General features: G+C 40.7%; 1 protein-coding gene across 3 annotated transcripts in view; it reads right to left on the bottom strand.

Annotated features, from left to right (window-relative positions):
- Nucleotides 1-22,066, bottom strand: part of NUP93 (nucleoporin 93) — an 84,227-nt gene extending 62,161 nt beyond the window's left edge. The window contains exons 1-5 of one of the 3 annotated variants that reach the window (XM_026082337.1): nt 21,930-22,066; nt 21,351-21,479; nt 19,459-19,533; nt 18,301-18,514; nt 17,542-17,659 (exon numbers count right to left, since the gene is read on the bottom strand). In XM_026082337.1, coding sequence (XP_025938122.1) covers nt 17,542-17,659; nt 18,301-18,479 — 297 coding nt within the window. In that variant the 5' untranslated portion in view covers nt 18,480-18,514; nt 19,459-19,533; nt 21,351-21,479; nt 21,930-22,066. Of the gene's footprint in view, nt 1-17,541; nt 17,660-18,300; nt 18,515-19,458; nt 19,546-21,350; nt 21,480-21,929 lie in introns of those variants that run through there. The other 2 variants (XM_026082339.1, XM_026082338.1) reach the window with 2 other exon arrangements.

Here is a 22,066-nt window from a genome sequence, read left to right as displayed (position 1 = left end):
CAGCTAGTGGATGGGTGGCTGCAGCCCGGTTTCAATTTCTTGTTTCAGGTGGGGAAAGAAACTCCCGCTCCTAACTGTCAGCATGATACACGGGCAGCCAAGAGCCAAGCCTCTCCACCCTGCCAGACCAGCACACTACTGATGAACAGCCTCATTTTCACAAGGTCTGCTATCTGAGGGAGGGAAGGTGGGGGCCAGTTAAATGCTGTTGAATACTGATCAGGTGTGTGAACAATAAATAGGTCTGAGGAAACAGTAAAAAGACGACATCAGTATGAACTTCCGTTACGGACTCTTACAATCTTGTGAGAGCCAACAGTAAATATAGCCTTTGTTCCTCAGGTCAAGACACTGATGCATGGGAAGACATTGATGCATGGGAAGACATTGCTTGAACTCAAAGTCAAGCATGAAAATTCTGACAAAAATTGGATCAAAATCCAGCTTTCCTGATTTCCTGTGCTGAAAAACAGCTGCCACAGAAGGCTGTTTTCTAAGTAAATATACCCATCATGGGGTGCCAGTCAGGCAAGGATCCAACTATTCAAGGGTCAGGCGCTATTCAATATTTGAATCGGTGCAATAAAACACTGCATAAATATTTAAACTGGCATTTCTGCTCCAAAATACTCTTGGAACATATTTCAGCTGCTTGCTTACAAAGTTTATAACTGATATTCCCTTCTTTCTTCTACCCTGTGGAGCCTCTGAAAGAGCCCAGAGAGCCCACCACTTCCTGCTTGTCCAGGGCACATCTGACAACCATTTGCTTGTTTGTTTTGAACACGCTGCTTTCAGTCAGCACATACAAATGGATAAATCTAAAGTGCTGAAATCCTATATCCTTGGCTCTGCATGATGGCCTTGCTCTAAACTCCCTCCCACAAAAAAGTACCTCCAGCACACTTTCATTTCTATGGCTAATTTACAATCTCTGGTTTCAGAAGCTAAATGCTTGGGCTCCATTTTAGCTGTTCTCACAACACACTATGTGCTATAAAATAAACTACTTGTTAGTCCTTTCCAAAGTATGGAGAACACAAAATACTTGGTTAGATCTAAATATAAATCTCAAGGAGTCAAAACAGCAATACATTTTGATTTTCCACATGCAATTGAATCTCTTAATTACTTTAGCTTGGGTGGGGGAGAGGGGGGGATATAGTACCAGTCATTTAATAAAAGCTTTCAGGACGACATTTTCCTATTTTTAGCAGTTACCTGTGCCTCCCCTTTAAACTATGCAACATTTAATGAAACAAAAGTTGCTCTAAATGGAGATAGAAGCCATGCAGATCTCTTCCACTGCCAATACCCATCTGTCTCCACACTCTAACAATTCAATCTATTGAATTGCAGCTCTGCTGGATATTCCAGTCCTGCAATCTCCACACAGTTACATTCAATACTGACTCGCAGAACCTGCTCCTATTTCAGGCTTCATCTTCCTGAGTTTCTACATCCTAGGCTCATCACTGCCATCATACCAATACGGCTGAAGTTCTCTTATAAGAAAGTCGAAATCTACATGAAAAGATAATTCAGTGAAAATTTATATTATAAGGATCACTCTAAATTTATTGTAATAATCCCATTTAATTACTGACCCCAGAAGCTTGATATAGCATCTGACATCTGCAGTTTTGCTTGTCCTACCAGTAACAATAGATTGTGTTCAGCGGATGCCTCCCGTAGCATCTAAATAAATCTTCCAAGAGACTAATGGTAAAAAAGAAAAGAAAAACAAAAAGAAACAGGGAACAGAAACCAGCTCTTCCTTAACTGTTTTAATTTTGCTGGGCTATAAAAGTAACAAGTAATAAAATCTTAGCTACTAATATGAAAGGAAGATCTGACACATGGCAGCCTCTCAATCAGAGGAAGAGATTACCACTATTGATGGTAATACAGTGTCACACCTGACTTGCTCTGAAAGTTGTAAGCTCATTTAAGCTAATTAGTTGATGCTACAAAGCAAGGCCAAAGATCTGGTGCTGCAACTGTGGCAAATGGTTATTTTAAGACAAGATGGATTAAAATAGATCAATAAGCCTGTGAGTTGTATTGCAACTCTGAGGTCCTACCCCTCCTGCCCAGGAACAAATGGCTTCAAGAACGTGCCTTTAATAAAGCTCCTCAGCCTCAAGGAAGTGCATTAACTCATATTCAGCTCACAAAAATAAGCAGCAATACTTGCTGAAAAATAAATAGTGAAAAAAACAAAAAGCCCTTTTCTTTAGTCACACGTGACTGATTCAATTTCACTGTCTACTGCATGCATTTTATATAAGGGAGATAGGTACAGGATACTGGCCATGATAGTTTTCAATTTATCATTTTGGAACTTTAGTCAGAAAAGGATGAAATCAAGCAAGCAATTGCCTTTGACACCAGTGAAAGAGGCCTCACTAATAGGAAGGCACAGCTACCCGGCTACCTACACTCTTCAGTGCCGTGTACAACTAGATTATAACTTTTGCACCAGATACAGGCAAAGGATCATTTTTGTAATGTAACTTGCTAAAAGTCAGTTAATCAGCACAGAAAATAGCCTCAGCAAAAAACATTTCCCTTATAAATGGTGCCTGTTCTTCTGCTTCAGCATATGACTCTAATTTCAAAGTTTCAAAGGTAAGATTCATATAAAGTATCAGAGAAAAATTCTGTTTCAAGAAACCCCTTAAGCACTTGTTCCTACAAACGGAGATACACATGTCCCAGGAGCAGGCAGAGAACTTCTTCTGCACAGTATATGAAAGCAAAGGACACTGGCTTTGGACAAACAGGAAAAAGCAGTTTACACCACCTTCTTTGTCATGAGATGGCAAATACCAGCTAGAATACCTGAAACAAGACGAAACACTGGACTGACACATCACAGTAGCAAGGAATACTATTTCCTCTGGATAGGCAATGGTAAGAGGTGCTAAGACCAAAAGCACCCACCTCAGAGGTCTGCATAAAATCAATGGATTTAGAAACTCCTTTGGGGTGGCAAGATGAACCTTCTCTAGACCCACAGATCCAAAGAGACATTTCAATGTGCAACATGGTCTGTTGACCTGTGTCTCTACAACAACATGAGTCTTTGAATTTTGCTTCCCACCTTCCCCTTAGAATATGTGGTTTCAAGGGACTTTTTGCTGCCAGGATGTATAGCTAATGCATAATATATTGGCTGGGAACTGATACCATGCCTCAGGAACAGAAAGTGTTATGGACTCGTCTTAAGAGGCAAAGCAGAAGAGTTTGAGGAAAAAGTCCTGTGAGATAAACAGAGCAGACCTATATCCAAGGGAAGACTGATCTATTGAGACAAAGAACTAAATCCTGCCCTTTAAGACAGACTGAAGCTGGTTTTACTGCTGGAAAGAGATCTGTTCTGCTATTCTGCTGCAAAAGGACACTCTTCTCCACAAACCTTAGCTTCCGGTATTTATTGCAGCGATAACTTCTGACTGAAAAATAAGATTCAGGTTTCTCCTGCTGATGCCGTTTCTGCTGTTTGTGGGGATGGATGGACCTGCCTATATTTTCTTGCCAAACCCTGAGCCCCTACCTGGAAGCAAGAGCTATCCAACCTTGAAAGAAAGTCCCTGATTCTTTTTTCGCCCAGCACTAGCCCACTGACTTGGTGGATCTGCCCTACGGAAAGGGGCAAGAGAAGATCTAGAAGTTCCTAGCCTTCTCCTGACAGCTTTCAAATGACACAGCATAAAACCCCTCCTATGCTGGACATATTCCTCCGAAGCTTCTGAAATGAAATGTGTAAGGCTCAGATAACACAAGGAGAAACAAGCAAACACAGTAACCTAGAGGAAAGAGGGAAAGGAGATTGTGATTCTGCTATTGTGACTTCCCTTTAGAGGAACACAGCTGAGCAGAAAAGTTACAGAATCAATCCTTAGCCATGGTAATTGATGGTAACCCCTTCCTACATCAGCTCTCCCCAGGTCCAGCAACAGCAAGCAAGAAGAAGCATCCATTTTGAGTGCTTATTTCCATATTTCACTAAAACACAAGGTTATTAAAAACTAAAAGCATTGAGAAGACACAACATTATTCCCCAGAAAAGGGGGGGGAGAGAAGAGGGCATTAGAAAAGACAGAGAATGAGGTGTCTTTCAAGGGTACAAAACCACAGAGAAACAAGAAGACATTTAGCATAGCACATTTACTAATTTTATACAGTACTATCATGTACTTCATCCTACCAGCAAATATGAAGCTGAACATTAACCTCAAGTCAAACAGCAAAACAAAAATGAGAAGTGATATTGATTCACAGTATCTGTTGAGCTGTCAAGCTTTTTACCATTAGAAATGCACTGCAAATTTTATGGACATGCCATCTTTAACTTTGGACAAATTAAAAATCAAGCTAGACAGGGACTCTAAGGAGAAATATAGCAGGGCTAGCTCTATGCAAAACAAGAGCATGATGTCCAGGTGTGTAATTCCTGTGAGGTCCTCTTTGCAACCAGCTTCCACTAGCACCTCAGGATGGTGATGCTTGTTGTAAGTCAAGGGAACGGTGGGTCTTTCTACTGCTGAATTAGTGCTGATTTCAGATTCATTAGAGTCTTTAGCTTTTTGCACCTACTTAACAGGCAGAGTAAGAGGATTCAAACATGCCATTTTCTGTTACCAGCCTTGAGGCAGAAGAGGAAAGAAATAATGAATGTTTCATCGTAGTTACTATATGGTAACCATAGCAGGCAAAATCAATTACTGCTGAGAGGATCTGGAGATAACATGTAGGTTCCCACTCATCTATTTGCAATGTTCTTTTCCTCCATTCCCTCTCCCACTTCTCTTCAGAAATTTCTCTTCTGATTCTTTTCCCATATATTAGAATCTGTCCTGGAGAATCCTACTGGGTTGCAAACACATTTAGAGATGAGGATTTGTCATGATACTGTATGATATTCCCACCTGTACACTCCCTCTTATCTAAGATTAGAATCAAATCCTTCACAGTTTGCTGCTTCTACCTTTCATACCAAGTTTGGCTACACTGAACTTTATTATCACAGAAACCAAACAGTGATGAAGCCTTATCGAGAATACCGTGTAAGCTGGACAGTCAATCTTAAAAGAAAAAGCTGCAGAACATATACAGATTCGGGGAATTAGCAAAAGTATGTGTACCCCCTTATATGACATGAGACTCGACCAGTCTGGGGATGGATAGCATTAGAAAGGAACCAAATAAGAGCAGATGCATTAAAAGTCTGAAATAAGTGATCTAGAAAGGGCAAATCCAGACATTGAGTTCATACAGCTCTGAACAAAAAGGAGAGGATGTCTGTTTAAATTTACGCAATACCAAGCTCCAAACCAATAAAAGGAAATAAACTTTAACACAATCTGTAATTGAATTGTGGAACTTACTACCACAGGAAGATGGCAAGGCCAAAAATGTAATGGGATTAAAAAACTGACTCAATATGTATATGGATTTTGACAATATCTAGAGCTGTGTTTAACGGTGAAATTGTGGAATGAGTATTACACCTCACGCTTCAGGCTTCAGCCAGTCTCGAACCACTAGAGAACAGGGTGAAGCCTAATAAAGCAAGCAGATACTCCCACAAACATCTTTGTCAGTGTTTCTCCTGCGAATTATCTGGCGCTGGTCATCACAAGCACAAAGGCAACAGAATAGGTGCCTAGATCCAAGTCTGATCTGCAAATGCAGATTCAGCTAATCCCACGTCTCTGCTCCAAGTCTAGCATAGCCAATTGAACCATTCACAAATCTTCAATAGAGCTACTAAAAAACTGTGAAATTAAACACATTTGTTTACCACACTTCAGTCTCTCCTCATTCACAAGCCTTTAAATGGCACTCGGCTCACACTGTCAAGCTTTCCCCTTGCTCCCTCAAAACAACCCGGGTTAGAAATCCTCTCTCCCCTTCCCACCTCCACACTGCAATGAACACTGAATATCTCACATAACGACTCGTTTCCAAAAGTCACTGCTTTAAAAGGACACTACAGACTTGCACTGAAGTCACAAAAGCTGACAACACGCTAATTTATTCTCCATAAAGTTATTTTAAAACCTTAAGTCTCTCCAAGCTTCCTAAGCCATTTTTACTGAGCAACAATTAAATATGTTGTTCCAATTAAGTTAAAAAGAAACATTAGCTGTGGCTCGAAATGCCGCATAAGCAGATCCTTTTTGGTTCAAGTACAACGTGCATGCTTCCCGAGATGCAAAGAATGAAACGGCATAGATAATTTCCAACTTGTCTCCCTATATTTCTTTAGGCCATTTCCATGTGCATGGAAAGCCAACACAAGAGACATTTCACAACACCTGAGGGAAACTTTGTTTAAGCAGGATTTTAATGATTTAGCTCAATATAAGCAAATAACCCTCTTGCAACCAAAATTTGTCCCCCCCCCCCMAAAAAAGAAAGAAAGAATAAAGAATGGACTGCAGGAAAGAAATGAATCCAGAGAAGGAAAGCAAAAGGAATAGCTACAGTTGGAGTAGGAAGAAAAAAGAATGGAAGCAGATAAGAAATAAAAGACAGGAAAAAACAGAAAGGAGGCAGTGAGAACAGAACTGGTGCCAAAAATCTGAATGAGCGAACTAAACGCACGTGTCCTTAGTTCCACCTCAAAAGGCTGCAACTTTCCTTCAGAAGCATATCTTGGCAAGAACAAGAACTCATTCTGACTTCAAAAAGAAAAGTTAGAAAACATCCATGCACACAAGCCAAACATTTCAACTGCAAGTTGCCATATTTTCAGGCTGCTGTTTTGCAGGGGGGGAAGCTTGAATACATCACCAGTTTGAAATCCAGGCACTGGTAAGCAGTTTACACATTTTTGAGTTAAAGAGCTTTTCAAATCAAGGGTTGGTAATGCCTAGGATTAAGATTTTGGATGTGGATTCAAACCGATTAATTACTACCCAGTGGAGAAGAGGGCAGCATGCACAACAACGTACCTGCAGCCTTTCCCAGGCTGCTAAATTACACAAATGGTTCAGTGATAAAGCGCAGTGGACTTCATCAGTGGAGTAATGCTTCTGAGAGGCCGAGTAAATTAGGGAGGCTAAAGCAGGGGGGAAGCTGCTGCAGCCCCTGTTTTTTTCTAGCAGATCTGATGAACAGACTTGTTGGAAACAGTGTCCAGAGTTTTAATACTGTTTGTGACCACAGGAGTTCAGCGAGGTGGTCTGGCCTGCTACATTACAGGCTTTCCCCGTGAAAGACTGATTTGTTTTGTACAGCTTGTAGCACCATGAGGCATTAGCGAGAAAGAAGCTTAAGACAATGCTGAGGAAACAAAGATACTAACTAAAAAGCAACACAGTTCAGGAGAAAGGTGACCAAACCCACCGGTCCTCTTACAGGTCAGCTCCAAGGCACTGGGTCCCACTTCAGAGAAGTTTGCAGGTGGTCAGAATTCTTTTCTTTTCCATAGTGGTTTGGAAACTTTCTTCAAGTGTCCTTTTCGGAAGAGCTGAAGAACTGTACCTGACTTAAGTAGGTAAATGTTCAGTTTTCAGTCCCAAACCTCTGAAACTATAGCTTAAATCCATTAACCCACTACTGCATTTCAGCTGTCCCAAGTGCAATACTGGGGCTGAAAGCTTCTGCCACCCTTGAGAAGTCCCCGTGCCAAAACCTACGCATGGCTATGAACAAGCCCAAAGTCTCGGTCTCTGTTTTCCACAGAGGTACAGGAATGCCAAACCAGGGAGCATTCAGGAAAGAACAGGACTGACTGCCTCAGAAAGAGAAAGAAAAAACACACAAAAAAAMCCCACTCCAAACTGATCTTTGTGTTGCTACTATCCAACATGCTGTTAATATTTTAGAAACCTAATTTACTCACATGTTAATTCCCCCCCCCTTTTTTTTTTCCTTAAATGCAATGGAGAGGAATTGGGTTCACTTCTGTTCATAATCAGTTCCACTGTCAAATTCCAGCACAGCCCTGCAGATCTGTTATTTCAGAGCTATAATCAAGGTACTGGAAATCCCCAAATCTTCTCCCGTAAAGCTTTCTCTGTAATGGTTTCAGAATTGATGGGAATATCAATATTTTACAAAGCAAAATGGAGTGGTGCTCTGCAAAAGCTACATTTGAGCCTCAAATAAATAAATAAAGCCATCTCTTTAGCCCAAGTAATTGCTCTATCACATGATACATGGAGGCGGCAAATTGCCAGGTTGCAAGAATTTGTATCTCAGCATTGTTTCTTCTCGCCAGTATTCAAGTTGCATAATCACAGAGATTAAACAGCTCTACTGAATTTCTGCAGCACCATGTAAACACTAATTCCAATAGTTCATTTGCACACGCCGAGCACAAGCTATTTAAGTCCATAGTCAATACAAGACCTCGGTGAACACTAAATATTGAGATGGCATGACTTTAAGAGGTACTGTGTTGCCCTCCTGATAAGATGCAACAGGGATCCTGAAAATCATTAATGATCCCACAGTACTTTTTGCAATAGTAACATTTCTCCATGTAGGGTCTCAGCAAAATTAACTCCAATACTCACACTTCACCGGCCTAGGTTTGCTCTCGAGTTCCAGCTACCTGTGGCATTTTAAAACRTCCTGCAGAGCTAGTGAGGAGTAGAGAGGTCTTCACCTTACTACAGGAGAGGCTGCATCTCAAAGGTAGGAGATGTGATCCCCAAACTGCATTTTGTACCAAAAGGGATCTTTCTCCCTCCGTGGAAGCATGACATGGAAGCAATTTTCATAGGGAAGAGCAAAGCAGTGCAGCAAGTTCAGCGTAAGGAGGAAAAAAAAAGTGGTGGTGGTGGATGGGGGTAAAGCCAAGTGTTTTGACTCAAAATCTGGTCTTAGTTTTAAGATGTTTATGCAGTACAGATGTTTCCAAGTTGTTTAAGCAGCCTACAGTCATACCTATTTGAGATGCGAAGAACAGATCTGGATCAAGCAGACAGGCAATACAAAATGTCCCAGACAGTGCAGAATTCAGATAGATCAATAAACATATCCACTAGAACAACAGTTCTTGATTTTTCCATCTCATGACCTTGCATTAGCATAAGGTTTTGAGACATCCCTTCCAGGCTCTCACTCTCCTGATAAAGAAAGAAGGGGAGGCAGACCATGTCCCTCTTCTCCCCGTTTCTAACCCCTGACATTTAGGAACCCACAATCCAGAACCATGATGAACTGGAAGATCACTAGACAATTACTCAAGTTAGCTTATGACCATGCAAACAAGAAAATTAAAAATAATTTGATATCACACATTTCAGAGATGAGTGTAATGTGAACTACTGATGAAACATTATAGAATATTCTACATTAAGTAYACCATGGTCTTTTTTTGAGGTAATAAGGCCAGGGTAATTTAAAACTGGACTACCGATTCATGCAATTAAATCACTGATGACAAATAGAGGAAACTGCTGCTTACGCGTAAACTTTAAGGGGGTGAGGCAGCAAATGACCAAGCAAAAAAACCCAGCCCAACACATTCCCGATGTTATTCTTTTATACAATGATACTGACTCACCTACCAATGCCAGAAGAGCTGCCTATTATGATAATTATGATTTATTGTATTTTTTTTATTTATTTTACATGCCAGCTTTGAAATAGAAAACCCTGCACTGTTAAAAGCCCCGCTCTTCACTCACACTGCAGCCTACGCACGCGCTAGTATTTCCCAGTGCCACCCTGGATCCACACGGGCCCTCAGCGCATCGGGGCCAACCTGTTCACGCAGAGAGGAGCCGCGAGAGCGATGGTGAGGAAGGGGGCAGAGGGGCTAGTAACCCCTGCTGCCTCGCCAACGCCGCGCGGCGGAAGCCTCACATCCTGCAGAGGTTTGCATAAACTCGCTACACATTACAAGAACTTCCTCATCTTATCTCCGATGGGCTCATCCTTCTCCCTTCTTTTAGGTGATTTATATTTCTAAGGCTCACACCCCTTAACCAGGTACTCCACTTGCTGCATGCCAAAAAAACCAGGTTCATTCCACATCTCCACTTTTTATTTAATTGTGTTAAAGCTGCCTCTGGCTACGTTTAGTTGCCAGGATATCTATATTCTTCTTGATTTACATGCATGAATATATACATTAGGGGTCAAATCCTGAACAAAGCCAAGAGACAACCTAAGCAAAGGAGAGAGCAGCACTCGATTGTAGCCTGCAATTCTAATGGGAGGGGGAAAAAAAAAAGAAAAAAAAAAAGAAATCACTTCTGAGAACCTTCATAGTGAGAGGTATTTTTAGAGCACAAGATTTCTACAGCTTTTGTAAAATTCCACAACTACGACTGCAAATAATTTCTCCTTAGGACTGCAGCAATGCAAAGAAAACAGCTAACAAACCAACCCTAAGAAAACCAAGTAGAAGGTTACCCATTTGCCTTCACTGTGCTGGCTCTGCAACGGTTAAAAGGTCCCCACAGCTGTGCTGGCATCATCGATTAGGGTGAACAAGGAAGCGACAGAAAAATAAAGCCACCTTAATTTCAAGCTCCATTAGAATTGAAGGACTTGGGGGGGGAGAAATCAATGTTTGGCAAATGGGAAAGGACAAAATCTGCAAAAGGAAAAATGCATTTTCAGGCTAAGCTAATGCAAACAATGGATGGTGAACAGCACTTGAGGTTGCCCCTTTAAGGTTGTGTCAGCATTTCCATTTATAAACTCTGATTTTAGTTACACTCTAGTACATTACCACAGGCTTTGTTATTATTCCAGTATATACCACAAAGAATATCACAAATAATAATACAAAATAACAATAAAAGCTCACACTGGTTGAATGATGCACCCTTTCAGTACCTRAAGTCAGGAGAAACATTTTTAAATTGTGAGTTGCACAAACACACAGAAAACATACAGCGCGGGGACAGGCGTCTCGGGAGGCAATTCCACCTAAAAACTGTAACATTGAAATGAAAGTCAAAGCTGCCTTTGATACAAAGCCTGCTTATGGTATTCTGAAAAACCTGCAAATATCCCAGATATTTCATTTCAGTCTGCCTCAGTTGCCACTTAGACAGATTTGAGTCTAACCTTCTGCCCTCATTTAGATAAAAGCTCTTATTTCTGTATCTGGATCTTTAAAGAGCTATTCAGTCAATACTCTGAACATCCATGCCCAGAAATGGAAAACAAAATAAACTCCAGTCTGCAACCTTTAATTTCAGCTTTGCCTAGACCAGAAGTGCAAGATGAAATTGTCATAGAAATGAGGAAATTTTAATCCCACTGAAGGCAAATAAAATTCTCATTCAGTGTATTGGAAGCAGGACTTGACCTCAGATTTTCTAAGTAGATAAAACAACGCAGGGAAGGAGAGCTTGCATCCATTTCTAGGAGTCTTGAAAAGATCTGCAGAGTTGGACCAAGACTTAAAAGTTTGACCACCACCATTGCTTGAAATTATCACTTTGACCTTGAGACGTTTTAAAACAAGCACACAAGGGCTAGATCTAGTATCAAACTATCACTACAAGTTAAAACAAAGCACACAGAGCTTGATGCATACTAGAATCAGAATCTCTTAATGGGTATCAATTAGGCTGATCCTTGATCCTGCAGCCAGCTCCTAGCAGGTACTCCAAACAGGTTTACCGCAGCAGCACTGACCCTCTCTATAAAACCCACACACAAAACAGCATGAGGRCAACATCCAGGTCCTAGCTTACATATCGCAATTGCGCAACCTTTTCCAATATTTGTAATATCCTTTTGCTGCCATTATTGTGACCTGAGAGAGGTCTGCTACAACAAGTGTTCGTTATAAGAGGATGTCACAGTTTGCCTCTTTGGAATAGTGAAAAAATCCTATTTCTGAACACAACCTCAGTGTATGTTTACACACACACACCCCTCCCAACTTTGCAGAGATTGTTCTGCATGATCAACATTTTTAAAAGCCATGAAGWCATGAAAAATGGAAAAATATGCATTTATGTGCTAAATACAGCATCATACACCATATTCAACTTTGCTAAGATTTTGCCAAAATAGGGCTCATTGACAATTTAAAAACCTCATTCTTTACACTGAAACTGCTGTGAACTGGATTTGTTCTAAGAAATGCTTGTTGTGCTGCGTACAATTTAAGAACGCAAACTCTGAAATGAGAAGGGAAAAATACAAATTCCTGTAATTTAGTGGTAAGCCTAAAATCATCTTCATAATCTTCCCAGTCTACTGCTCTAATGGGAGATAGTTCCTGGACTCACCCCTTTTATGTACAAGCAATCTACAACTGATAAATAATTCAGATAATTAATTGAGCTGCAATCTGGTGCACTTTTTAGTCAGCACTATGGAGTATAGTTTAAAAGAGCTTCTGTACAGAAAGTCCCTCTCACTTGTTAACACAAGGTGAGGCTTCTACTAAGGTGAATTCCTGGATTGTCTTACACCGTCTGAACGTCTCACACGGGTGTCCTGGGGCCTCATGCCCTAGGATGCTCCCTTCTTTGACTTTTCTTGTTGCGTTTTACTCTATCTACAAGATAGAGGACATTTCTCGGAATTCTCCCTCTGCAGTGCCGACTGCCCTTGTTTGAGAGATTAGATCCTAGCAAATCTCTCTATGCTGCCCACATACAGGCTGCTAGAATAGACTGCAACATAAGAAGGGATGAAGACAATAAGTAAATAATTTAGGCAACAGAGCTGGAGAAGCTCAAGCAAACTGTCAGGGAAATCACAGCTGATTTCTTCTTTTTTGGCAATAGTCATGGATGCAAAGGAGTAATGCGGGAACACACGGCAGGAAGTCCAAGGAGCATTTCCATGTTCGACAAGCTTTGATAGCTTTTAAAATTCAGCAGAAACCTAGAATTTATACAATGAACATTTAACTGTATTTGTGATCCTCATAGAAGCGCAACAGTCAGCAAAGCCTAAGCATCAGCTTTGCACCACCCGTGCAAGTGCCCTCTGGAGACACCACCTACTCCTGCAACATGGCCATGCACAGGCTGTACCAGTGCAGCGTCCCACCGCAGCTTCTCCAGGAGGAAGAGCATGCAGACATGCAGATTCAGGTGCTTGCCTGAAAAGTGCTTCAGCTTCTTAATAAAATAACGCCCTAAAATATTTATGAGCTGATAACACTAACCGGACGGACTGAAGCTTGAGGAACACCACACCTGCAGGAACAACGAAAGTGCTACTACAAGTAATATGAACAAAGTTCAGACAGGATTTAAGGCTAAACAGATGTGTTGCAAACCATAGAGGCTTCTGAATACAAAAGTTGAGCATCAGAAAAAAACAAAGTAAAACAGGACTGGGAAAGGACTGCTGAGTCTACAAGACTGACAATAAATTGTGACCCAAGTCCAATTAATTATTTGGGAAAAAGTTTTTGTTGGTTAAAAAAAAAAAGAGAGAGTAACGGTAACATCAGAAAGCGCTGGCTGCAGGCCTGATGCAGAACAGAATAGCTCTTCTCCATCCACAAAATTAAAGCCTACCAGTGTTAAGAGTAACTACTATGATTGTGTAAATATTGAGTAATAGCAGAGGAACAGTAGAGCCCTGCAAAATGATGAGCCAGATTCCTTCCTTATATCACTCTGCACATTGCCCTCCAGGACACAGCGTGAAGGGATAGCTAAATCTGACCAAAATAAACCATGAAACTAAAGGAGCTTTAGGAAACCAATTCACTAGGGCAAAAGAAAACAAGTCCCAACATAATCATCATCAGAAAAGGCATGAGAAAAAATAACATAGGAAGCTTTTGTAGTGCATTTTTCCTCTAAAGCATTACATAAATTCAGACCTACTCAGTTAACAGATCTAACTGAAGGACAATCAGTATTGTATAACACAAAGGTGCTCTTACGCAGCCACCGCCAAAACCTTAATAAAAATTCCTTTTAAAGGACAAGATCCTGTTGTTGCCGCTTGTGTATCAAAACCTATAGATGAATGCAGAGTCGTCCATATTCTAAAGCAAGGATTTTCAGACAACAGACCGTTGCCGACATCAGCCAGACAGCTTGAGATTTGACTGCAAATGTCCTCAGACAAAGCAGAGGATGGTGTTCTGCAAAACAGCACAAAAATACTGGCACCTGTTAACCACCAGCTAAACAGGGACAAAACATTTAGAACTCCTGCATGTTACTCGTAAGCCTGGAAAATCACCTAAAATGGAGTGTCATGCTTCCCACTGCAGATCAGTTTTAGCTAATTTACTGTGAACACTTGCTGCACATCTTGCAAAAAAAAATTAAGATTCAAAGCACACGTATATTAGGCCTCAGACATGAGTAGTTTGATTTAAATCAAAGTGATCACTGATTAAATCACCAATGTTAAATCATGATTCAAAACAGCAAACAGGGAACTTTGATTTAAATTATTGATTTTAATCCTGTTTCTCATTTGTACTTTTTAGCTGTTTTCCTAAAGGAAGGGCTGGCTCTCATTGGCTGATAAGGCCATTTAAACAGGTTAATTTGCAATTAATGCTACGCTAATCCTGAAACTCACTTTTTTAAGCAGGATGCAACTGTATCTACAGTCACACTATTTAACTCATTTAACAAGCACTATATATATTACACACACAACCTGAATCATTTTTAAGTTAGAAAACGATGAATGAGAAGTTTACTAGATTACATTTACACACATACACACGTGCTCTGTGTCAAACTCCACTAGGATGGAAAATAAAAATTAAATTAGACCATTTTAAAATGTTTAATCAATTTAACTGCTTTCTATAAAGAAAAAAGTATCCAGCTTGTATTTCAAAATGTTTGCATTTCAAACTGTCTTATCCCCAAAAGAAATAACTAACTTTAGTAGTGAACAGACAGATTGAAAGTGACAGCTAAAAACAGAGGCATTTTGGCACCCGCAGATGCAAGTGGGCCAACTCTAAAGGAATTTTCAAGAGTGCCAGTGCAGTTAGGTACCCAGCTCCCACACAAACCACCTGGAGTTGAAATCAATGGGATTCAGGTACCCAAAATGTTTAAGCATGGCTGAAAAATCTCTTGAGGGATTATCAGTTTCAGGTGGCAAAATACTTTGAAAGATCTGGTCCCATATCCTTCTAGCTTTTATAATTAAGAAAGCTCAACACCTGTCTTTATTTTTTAATTCAGAAATTATAAGATGAAAGCAGTAAAAATGTATTTTAATGCCAGTTTCTTAACATGAGTTGAACAAGGTAACATCAAGAAAACTGTCTCTGCATCTGCTACCTAAACTGAAACAAAAATGAATTGAAGTGACACAGAAAATGACTTGCCTGACATTTAGAAAAATGTAAATAGCATTCTTTACATTGAAAAGGATGAAATAAATACTCATGGTAATTTCATACAACATGTAACACTGACATTTATAAAGCTTATGCTGATCTCAAAGGTAAAATTACTTTGATCCCCTACACCTTTTTTTTAAAGCAGCATTTAACTCATTAAAATTCGAGAAGGCTTCACCAAGACAAAAATGCTTGTTTTCATTTAAATCATTTTAATAGATTATAGCAAGCTTAATCCATAATACAAACTGTCACAATTCCAAACTTAAGGTTTCGCTTTTAAAGAAATAAATGCATTTTACTGAAAAACATTATATTTCTGACTGATGTCAATATTCTAATGAAGATGATGAGAAGAAAAATTTGATCAATAGTATCAAATGCCCATACAATGATCAGGCCTCAAGATCTGGTACAAATAGAAAGGAAGCCTCACATTTTGGTCAAGTAACCAGAAAAATCAAGAAAGATATGAATATTACACAGTCCTATCAAGAAGCACTGCTTTTTGCCCATATGTCTACACAACTCAAACCAAAGAGTCAAAAGCTCCACCACTTCTGGGCTTGAGCATCTACTATAAAATTTCTCCTAAAGGACAAAGAAAAAGCACCAGAAATCAAAGAAGAATTAATAGCAGTAGTAAACCTAAAAAAGAAAAGAAGACTTCCTGAAAAAAATTTAGACAGAATGGGGTCAAGGAAGATATGTACTAAGTTTAACATCACTAATAAGAGATACAACAATATCAGAAACTGGAACAAAGGATTAAAATGAGAAAAGACAAAGCAAATAATGCCAGCAGTTTTAAAGCTCTCACCCTACAATCACACAACAGAAAGTCTACAGAGTATATTAATTTTTGCTGAAAAAGTGTGTAAAGTCATCTGGGAATGGTGAGACAAGGCAACCAAAACAACACTAGGAATTGCCAGAAGGTGAAGAGGAGCAAAGTCACAACAAGAAATCCCATCTTCAACAAACACGTGAAATCCTCCAAGTTATTCAGTTCTCCTATATACACACACACACTCACCCCCTGCTTTCTGAAGAAAACGGGACTGAAGATACTGAAGAGTATCTTCAAGTAGTATCATCAAGAGTATCTTGCTTGTACAGCAAGGCAACATCTCCCTGCCACGAGACCCAGAGTGCACACTCGCACTCCTGGAATGGCTGTAGTCCGTAGGGTATAGAGAGTTGAATCAATCTACCTGAAGACAGAAGAACAGGACTCCTAACACTAGAAGACTAGACTAAGGGCCTGTCTACTCAAAATGGGCAGCACAAGTTGCTCAGATGAAACATATRGTAGGCAAAAGGAGATAACTCTTCCCACTCCTCCCTCCCCCTCAAGGGAATTTCCTTCTGAAGGTAAGTAGTTTAGGGCATACTTAGGCTGTGAAAAATAAGAGCTTAAAACCCTTTTGAGCATCCTAATTTAGCCATCTATCAGTAAGGAGAGAGAACAGAAGCCTCAAACTGATTAACCAATAATTAAGACTGTCTTCTTCAAAGCAACCCACAACATCAATCCCATAGCTAGCTCTTAACTGAGCAACGAATACAGCAGATTTCTTCTTGATAGAAAAGAGCAGTATGCCGAGAGATAGTCTACAAAGATAGGCAACTATTGTAAAGTGAAAATAGATGGGTCATGTTAACGTCTAAGACGGGATGTTCAAGAAGTGATCTGCAGGAAAATTTATGAAATTAAGTCACACTGGCATAATACAGCAAACATGGCAAGTAAGTCTACCAACATGACAAGGTTATGACATCTGCGATACAGAGTGAAAGCAGCTCTACCCACCTCCTTTATTCTGCATCATGCACATTGATTTAAATGCTCCCTACTCCAACAACTCAAAATTCCCATGTAGTTCATTACGTGTTCTTCCAACCAGACATAAAAGAGGCCTCAAAACTATGGGAAGAGGCATCCCAGCGAAATTTAGTCTTGCAAAGCAGACAGAGAGCTCCATATAAATGGTAAGTACCTAGTTCCTCATGACGCCAGCATGAGTTAGGAACTTAAATACTTCTGAGGACCTTGTACCTTACTGTTGCCTCTAACGACTAACTCAAATGTCTGTCATCGTTGAATGAAACATCCTTCCTCTGTGTTTCCTCTAGCCAGGGAATTAAGCACAGAGCAAGATTACTTCCACAATGGCCTTAACAGAGCTTAAACCACAACACAGGAATGGTAGCTACTAAGACAGTGTAATTAATTCATATGTCCAGATCACCCCTACCTGGATGTCAGTATCCTTCACGGGTTCAAGAGGCTCAAATGTAGTGGCTGCACTAAGACTCTCTAGTCGCTGAGAGATATGGGATATGTCAAGCCCTCTGGACCCAAGAAGAACAGACCTATAAGGAAGAAATGGTACAGCTATGAAATCAGTACTGAACAGACAAGGCTGCTGTTAAGAACTCTGAACCCAAATTCATTGCCTATATTTAGGTCAGCAGCTAGCCATGTACAGACGATATTTCCAGCTATGTTACAGGAACTGCATAAAAAGCAAACTTGAACGGCTGTATGTGTACATCTAACAGCCTCAGCCCTGCTGAACTCTTTCTGCTGTTCCACTGCAGTACTACACACCTGCCAAGTCCTTCCAGACAGAAAAATTTGACAGCATGTTGCTAAATGTCTTCAGCAGTGTCCAGAACAAGGTACTGTACTTTTTGGCTTTATTACCTGAGATCAGGAACAGTAGCTCCTCAGATGAACCTGTCAGTTATGTTTTTGGTGTTTGGGKTTTTTTTTGTTTTTTTGGGGGTTTTTTTGGTTTTTGGGGGGTTTTTTTTGGGGGGGGGGGGGGGGGAGGTAACAGAAAGGTAGGGGAAAAACAGCTCTGCAGTCATTCTCTTTCTCCTGCGCATTTCCTCCCAGCACGGAGGTTTCGTTTCTAACGTCCCCAGACATTAAAACCCAAATCTGCAAACAACTTCTACCCCTGTGTTCACAGTTTCCAGTGCAGGCGCTCAGCTTCACTAGTACTTACGCCTTAACATCTGCAGTCTCCTGGGATGTGCGGGTCAGAGTGCGGGAACGCAGGCGCTCCCCAGCCTGCTGAATCTCCTGGAGGTTGCGTTCTACATGAGGGAGCTCAGAGATACCTTCTGTCTCAGCTGCAAGCTGTTCTGCCTGCTGGAGAAGCTCTCCAAAGCCTTCAGTGTCCATTTCTGTTGCAGGTTTTACACAAGATGCACAGAAACCTTGAGAGAAAAAGAAAACCTTGAGAAAATTCTTGTCAGCTATAAATAAGCAGTTTCTGTACCTACAGGCTAACAAAGAGACCAGCAATAGCTGCTCATCTAGAACAGGATCCTATTCTCCTCCCCCATCCTCCACAAGCACTACACATCAAGCAAACACTTTCAAGTGGTTGCAGAGAGAGATTTGCCTTGCAGGACTAAGTTCTCAAGGCAGACCTATGGTCTTGTTAGAAGGGAGACAGAGATGCCATGTGACAGTTCATATATTGGCCTGATACAAAGGGGAATGAACAGAAAGCCGAGAAATCCATGTGAAGGATTTGGTGTTAATTCATAAACTACTTGTGTTTAAATACTTTTTTAATATATATTATACATATATATGGAGGCTACATATATATTTATATAAAGGCTGAAACACATGTAGCTTGAACATGAGGCTAAATTAACAGCAAAGAGATGAGCATATATATATATATATACATAGACATAACTAACCATCTAGGAAAATGTTTAAATCCATTTTTGGGTTTTGTCACTAACTCCAAAGTTCAAAAGAAATACGTACATACTATTCCAATGAAAAAGATGTATGGCTCCCCTCAATGTACACAGGAAGCCTTACTAGTGCTGGCAAGAACTGCTTGCATATATCAAATGAGAGAATTCATAACTCAAAGAAACTACACAGCAGAAGGTAAAGGCTGTAACAGATCCTGTCATTTTTAGAGAGGGACAAAAATGGACACATCTGGGGTCATGTAGTTGCCATGGTGTCCATGTTAATGGAAAATGAGAACCAAAAGCTCAACCTGAGGCACCAGGGCACCAAACCCATCAGATTTGCTGCCAAATCAGTGAAGTACTACAAGCACCTGGCACCTCTGTAAAGCCAAGTCTCACAGTCTGCGTAACTTAAAATATTCAAACTTGAAAGCACTGACCTCTACTCTTGCTAGGACTGGAAAAAGTTGGCTCAGGTTAGTGGAAAGCAAGCCACAAGTCTGAAGCTTTCTCTTCTTCACAGAAGTATCAATGCATATCCAAGATCAAATGGAAAAGAAAGGTTATTACAAAGTTTTCAGACTACTAACCACTGCAGCTGCTGTAGGTTTCTGAATCCCAGTGCCTGACAAGAATAAAAGGTCAAAACAGCTACTTTCAAGGAAAGGATTGGGGGAAGCACAGTTAAGGTTTAACATAATTTAGCTCTGCAGCTGGCAGCCAAAATGGGGCTTGTTTCCCTTCTAACACAACAGGATTCACATGGCAGAGGACCGCATCACCTTAACTTTCCCATGAAACCAATAAAAACAACAACAGAATCTTGTAAGAATAATTAATTGACTTTCTCCTAGCAGAGAACAGGAGATGAAGCTCATGAGGCTGCCCTGCCAGAAGAGGAAGGACAAGTTATAACTGTTTTCAAGTTCTTCAGCCCTGTTCCCAAGGCACAGGGCACCCATACGAATCTAACAGAAACATACCATGAACAAAACCGACTCAAGTGACACCAGCTAGTTAAAAAAACCTCTTCTTAGGTTGTGGGTGTCCTTTCTATATGTACCTCAGCCTAGGTAGCACGCACACACAAAACTGTCCCACAAACGGAGCTTCAGCATCAAAACACCATTGTGGGAACTCATCAATTATCTTCTATCTTGTTTTTAAAACAGCCCCACTACCCAGAAAAATTGGAGCAATCAAAACACTTCATGCATGCTTTCAGAACAACGTGAATAATGATAGTGATTCATTTCATTTAGTCCCTTCTCAAAGGCATCCAAGCGCCATGCCCATACTTGAAAATTATTTTGGAGCATTCGGCGCATGGCAGAGAAATTAATGCCATAAGTAACYAAAATTTCTGTGTCGTTCCCCCCCACCCCCAGGTGGTGGTGAGAGGATTAAAAAAMCATTGCAGCAGCATGAACATCTACTCTTTGGTAGCCATACAGTTCTCAAAGCCTGGGTATTGTCTTTTGATGTCAAAAAGAAAGCCGGCTTCTTCTTAAGTTTCATTAATCAGAAGTTACTGGTTTCTTAAAAAATGAGCTCTTATGAAAGCTGCCTTCTCCAGGCCTGGAAAGAGAAGATCATGGAAAGCCAGTCTCACTGCGCAGTGCTACAGACATGGGAGTCTCTGGTAAAACCTCGCTCACATACATCCATTTCACCCTATCCTAAGGGCCTGGGATTAAATAAGACAACTCAGATCTTGGGCATTAACTCTAGCCCTTTATCATTTATTCAAAAATGCAATCAATAGAAACTGTCTGGTTATTTGAACAAAGCAAGAGAGCACACCAAGAAGAAAACAGGACATTTCTGTAAACTAAAAATACCCTGCAATTTAAGTATTTCTTGGTACCCCTCAACCATACTGAAGCAATTTAATGGAACCATTTTATATTCCTCATGCTCCACCACCACTCCTAAGCACAGCTACCAGTGGCAAGGGCACTCTTAGCTTATCTGGGTAAGCGCCGATTGAAAAGCAGTGTGTCATGCTTCATTCAGACACGCAATTAGACAGAGAAACCAACCCATGAGCACCGCACATGACTGCTCTGCCGGGGTGCCAAGACAAACCTGAACAGCCTGAGTCCAGACATGGAGAATTTCACAAGCATCCCCCACCTGCTTTGGGAAAACCAGGAGCTTTTGGGGGAGGCAATAATCATATTTACACTGACTTGTTAATCAGGTGAGATAGGTGAGACCGGATTTGTTTGCAGCAATTACAATGCCAGGGAGCTGGAGGAGACTGGGGAGCAGGGTAGAAATAAGCAGTTTCATGCCCTGCAATGCAGCACAACATCGCTCCAGTGCTTACTTGCGATAACTCAGGTGCACCACTGCCAGAAGCAGCCTCTGTTGGCAGACGCTGACCAGAACAGCCACGCTTCCCTACAGTTATGACTGCAACTACTGGATCCTCGGGGAGCTATGTATGGAGCAGTGACTGCAAGAAGAACACAGACTTCAGTTCGATCTGATTCGATCCGGTCCACTTCCTCTTTTCATTAAGAACAAGATTAAAAAAATCGGGAGCATTAGAAGGCACCATCTTCTCAGCGAGCACTGAAACCAAAAGCATGAAGAATCAGTGCACTATAAAACAGCTCCCAAACGTGCACTTTTTAGCCACAGAGTCAATACCATATAAGGTCTGTCCCATAAATTTGCTGATGTAGGACAGCTGCAATAACTCTGGAAAACAGATTGAATTTGGCAAATATAGCATAAACTAGTTATTTTTGACCAAGTTAAACAACCTGTGATTATACCCAAGCACTGGGAGTGACAGCTCAACACTGATCTAGAGAGCAAACACTAAATGGCTTTTTCTAAATGACAGAATTCAAATATTTAGATTGAGCAACAGCACGAACGACTTAGTCTATATACTGACAGAATTTACTGCATTCAAGAGACTGCAGTCTGACTCTTAATGCCGCTGTTCAAGATGGAAACTGCTACCACAGTAACGAGCAGAACGATGCCAGATTTCCATGCGTGGCTGGGGAAAGAGCAACAACTGACACCTAA

This window comes from Apteryx rowi, unplaced genomic scaffold (genome assembly GCF_003343035.1).
Source record: "Apteryx rowi isolate R43461 unplaced genomic scaffold, aptRow1 scaffold_572, whole genome shotgun sequence".
Lineage (NCBI taxonomy): Eukaryota > Metazoa > Chordata > Aves > Apterygiformes > Apterygidae > Apteryx > Apteryx rowi.
Note: the sequence above shows the minus strand (reverse complement) of the source record. Positions and strands in the feature narration are given on the sequence as shown.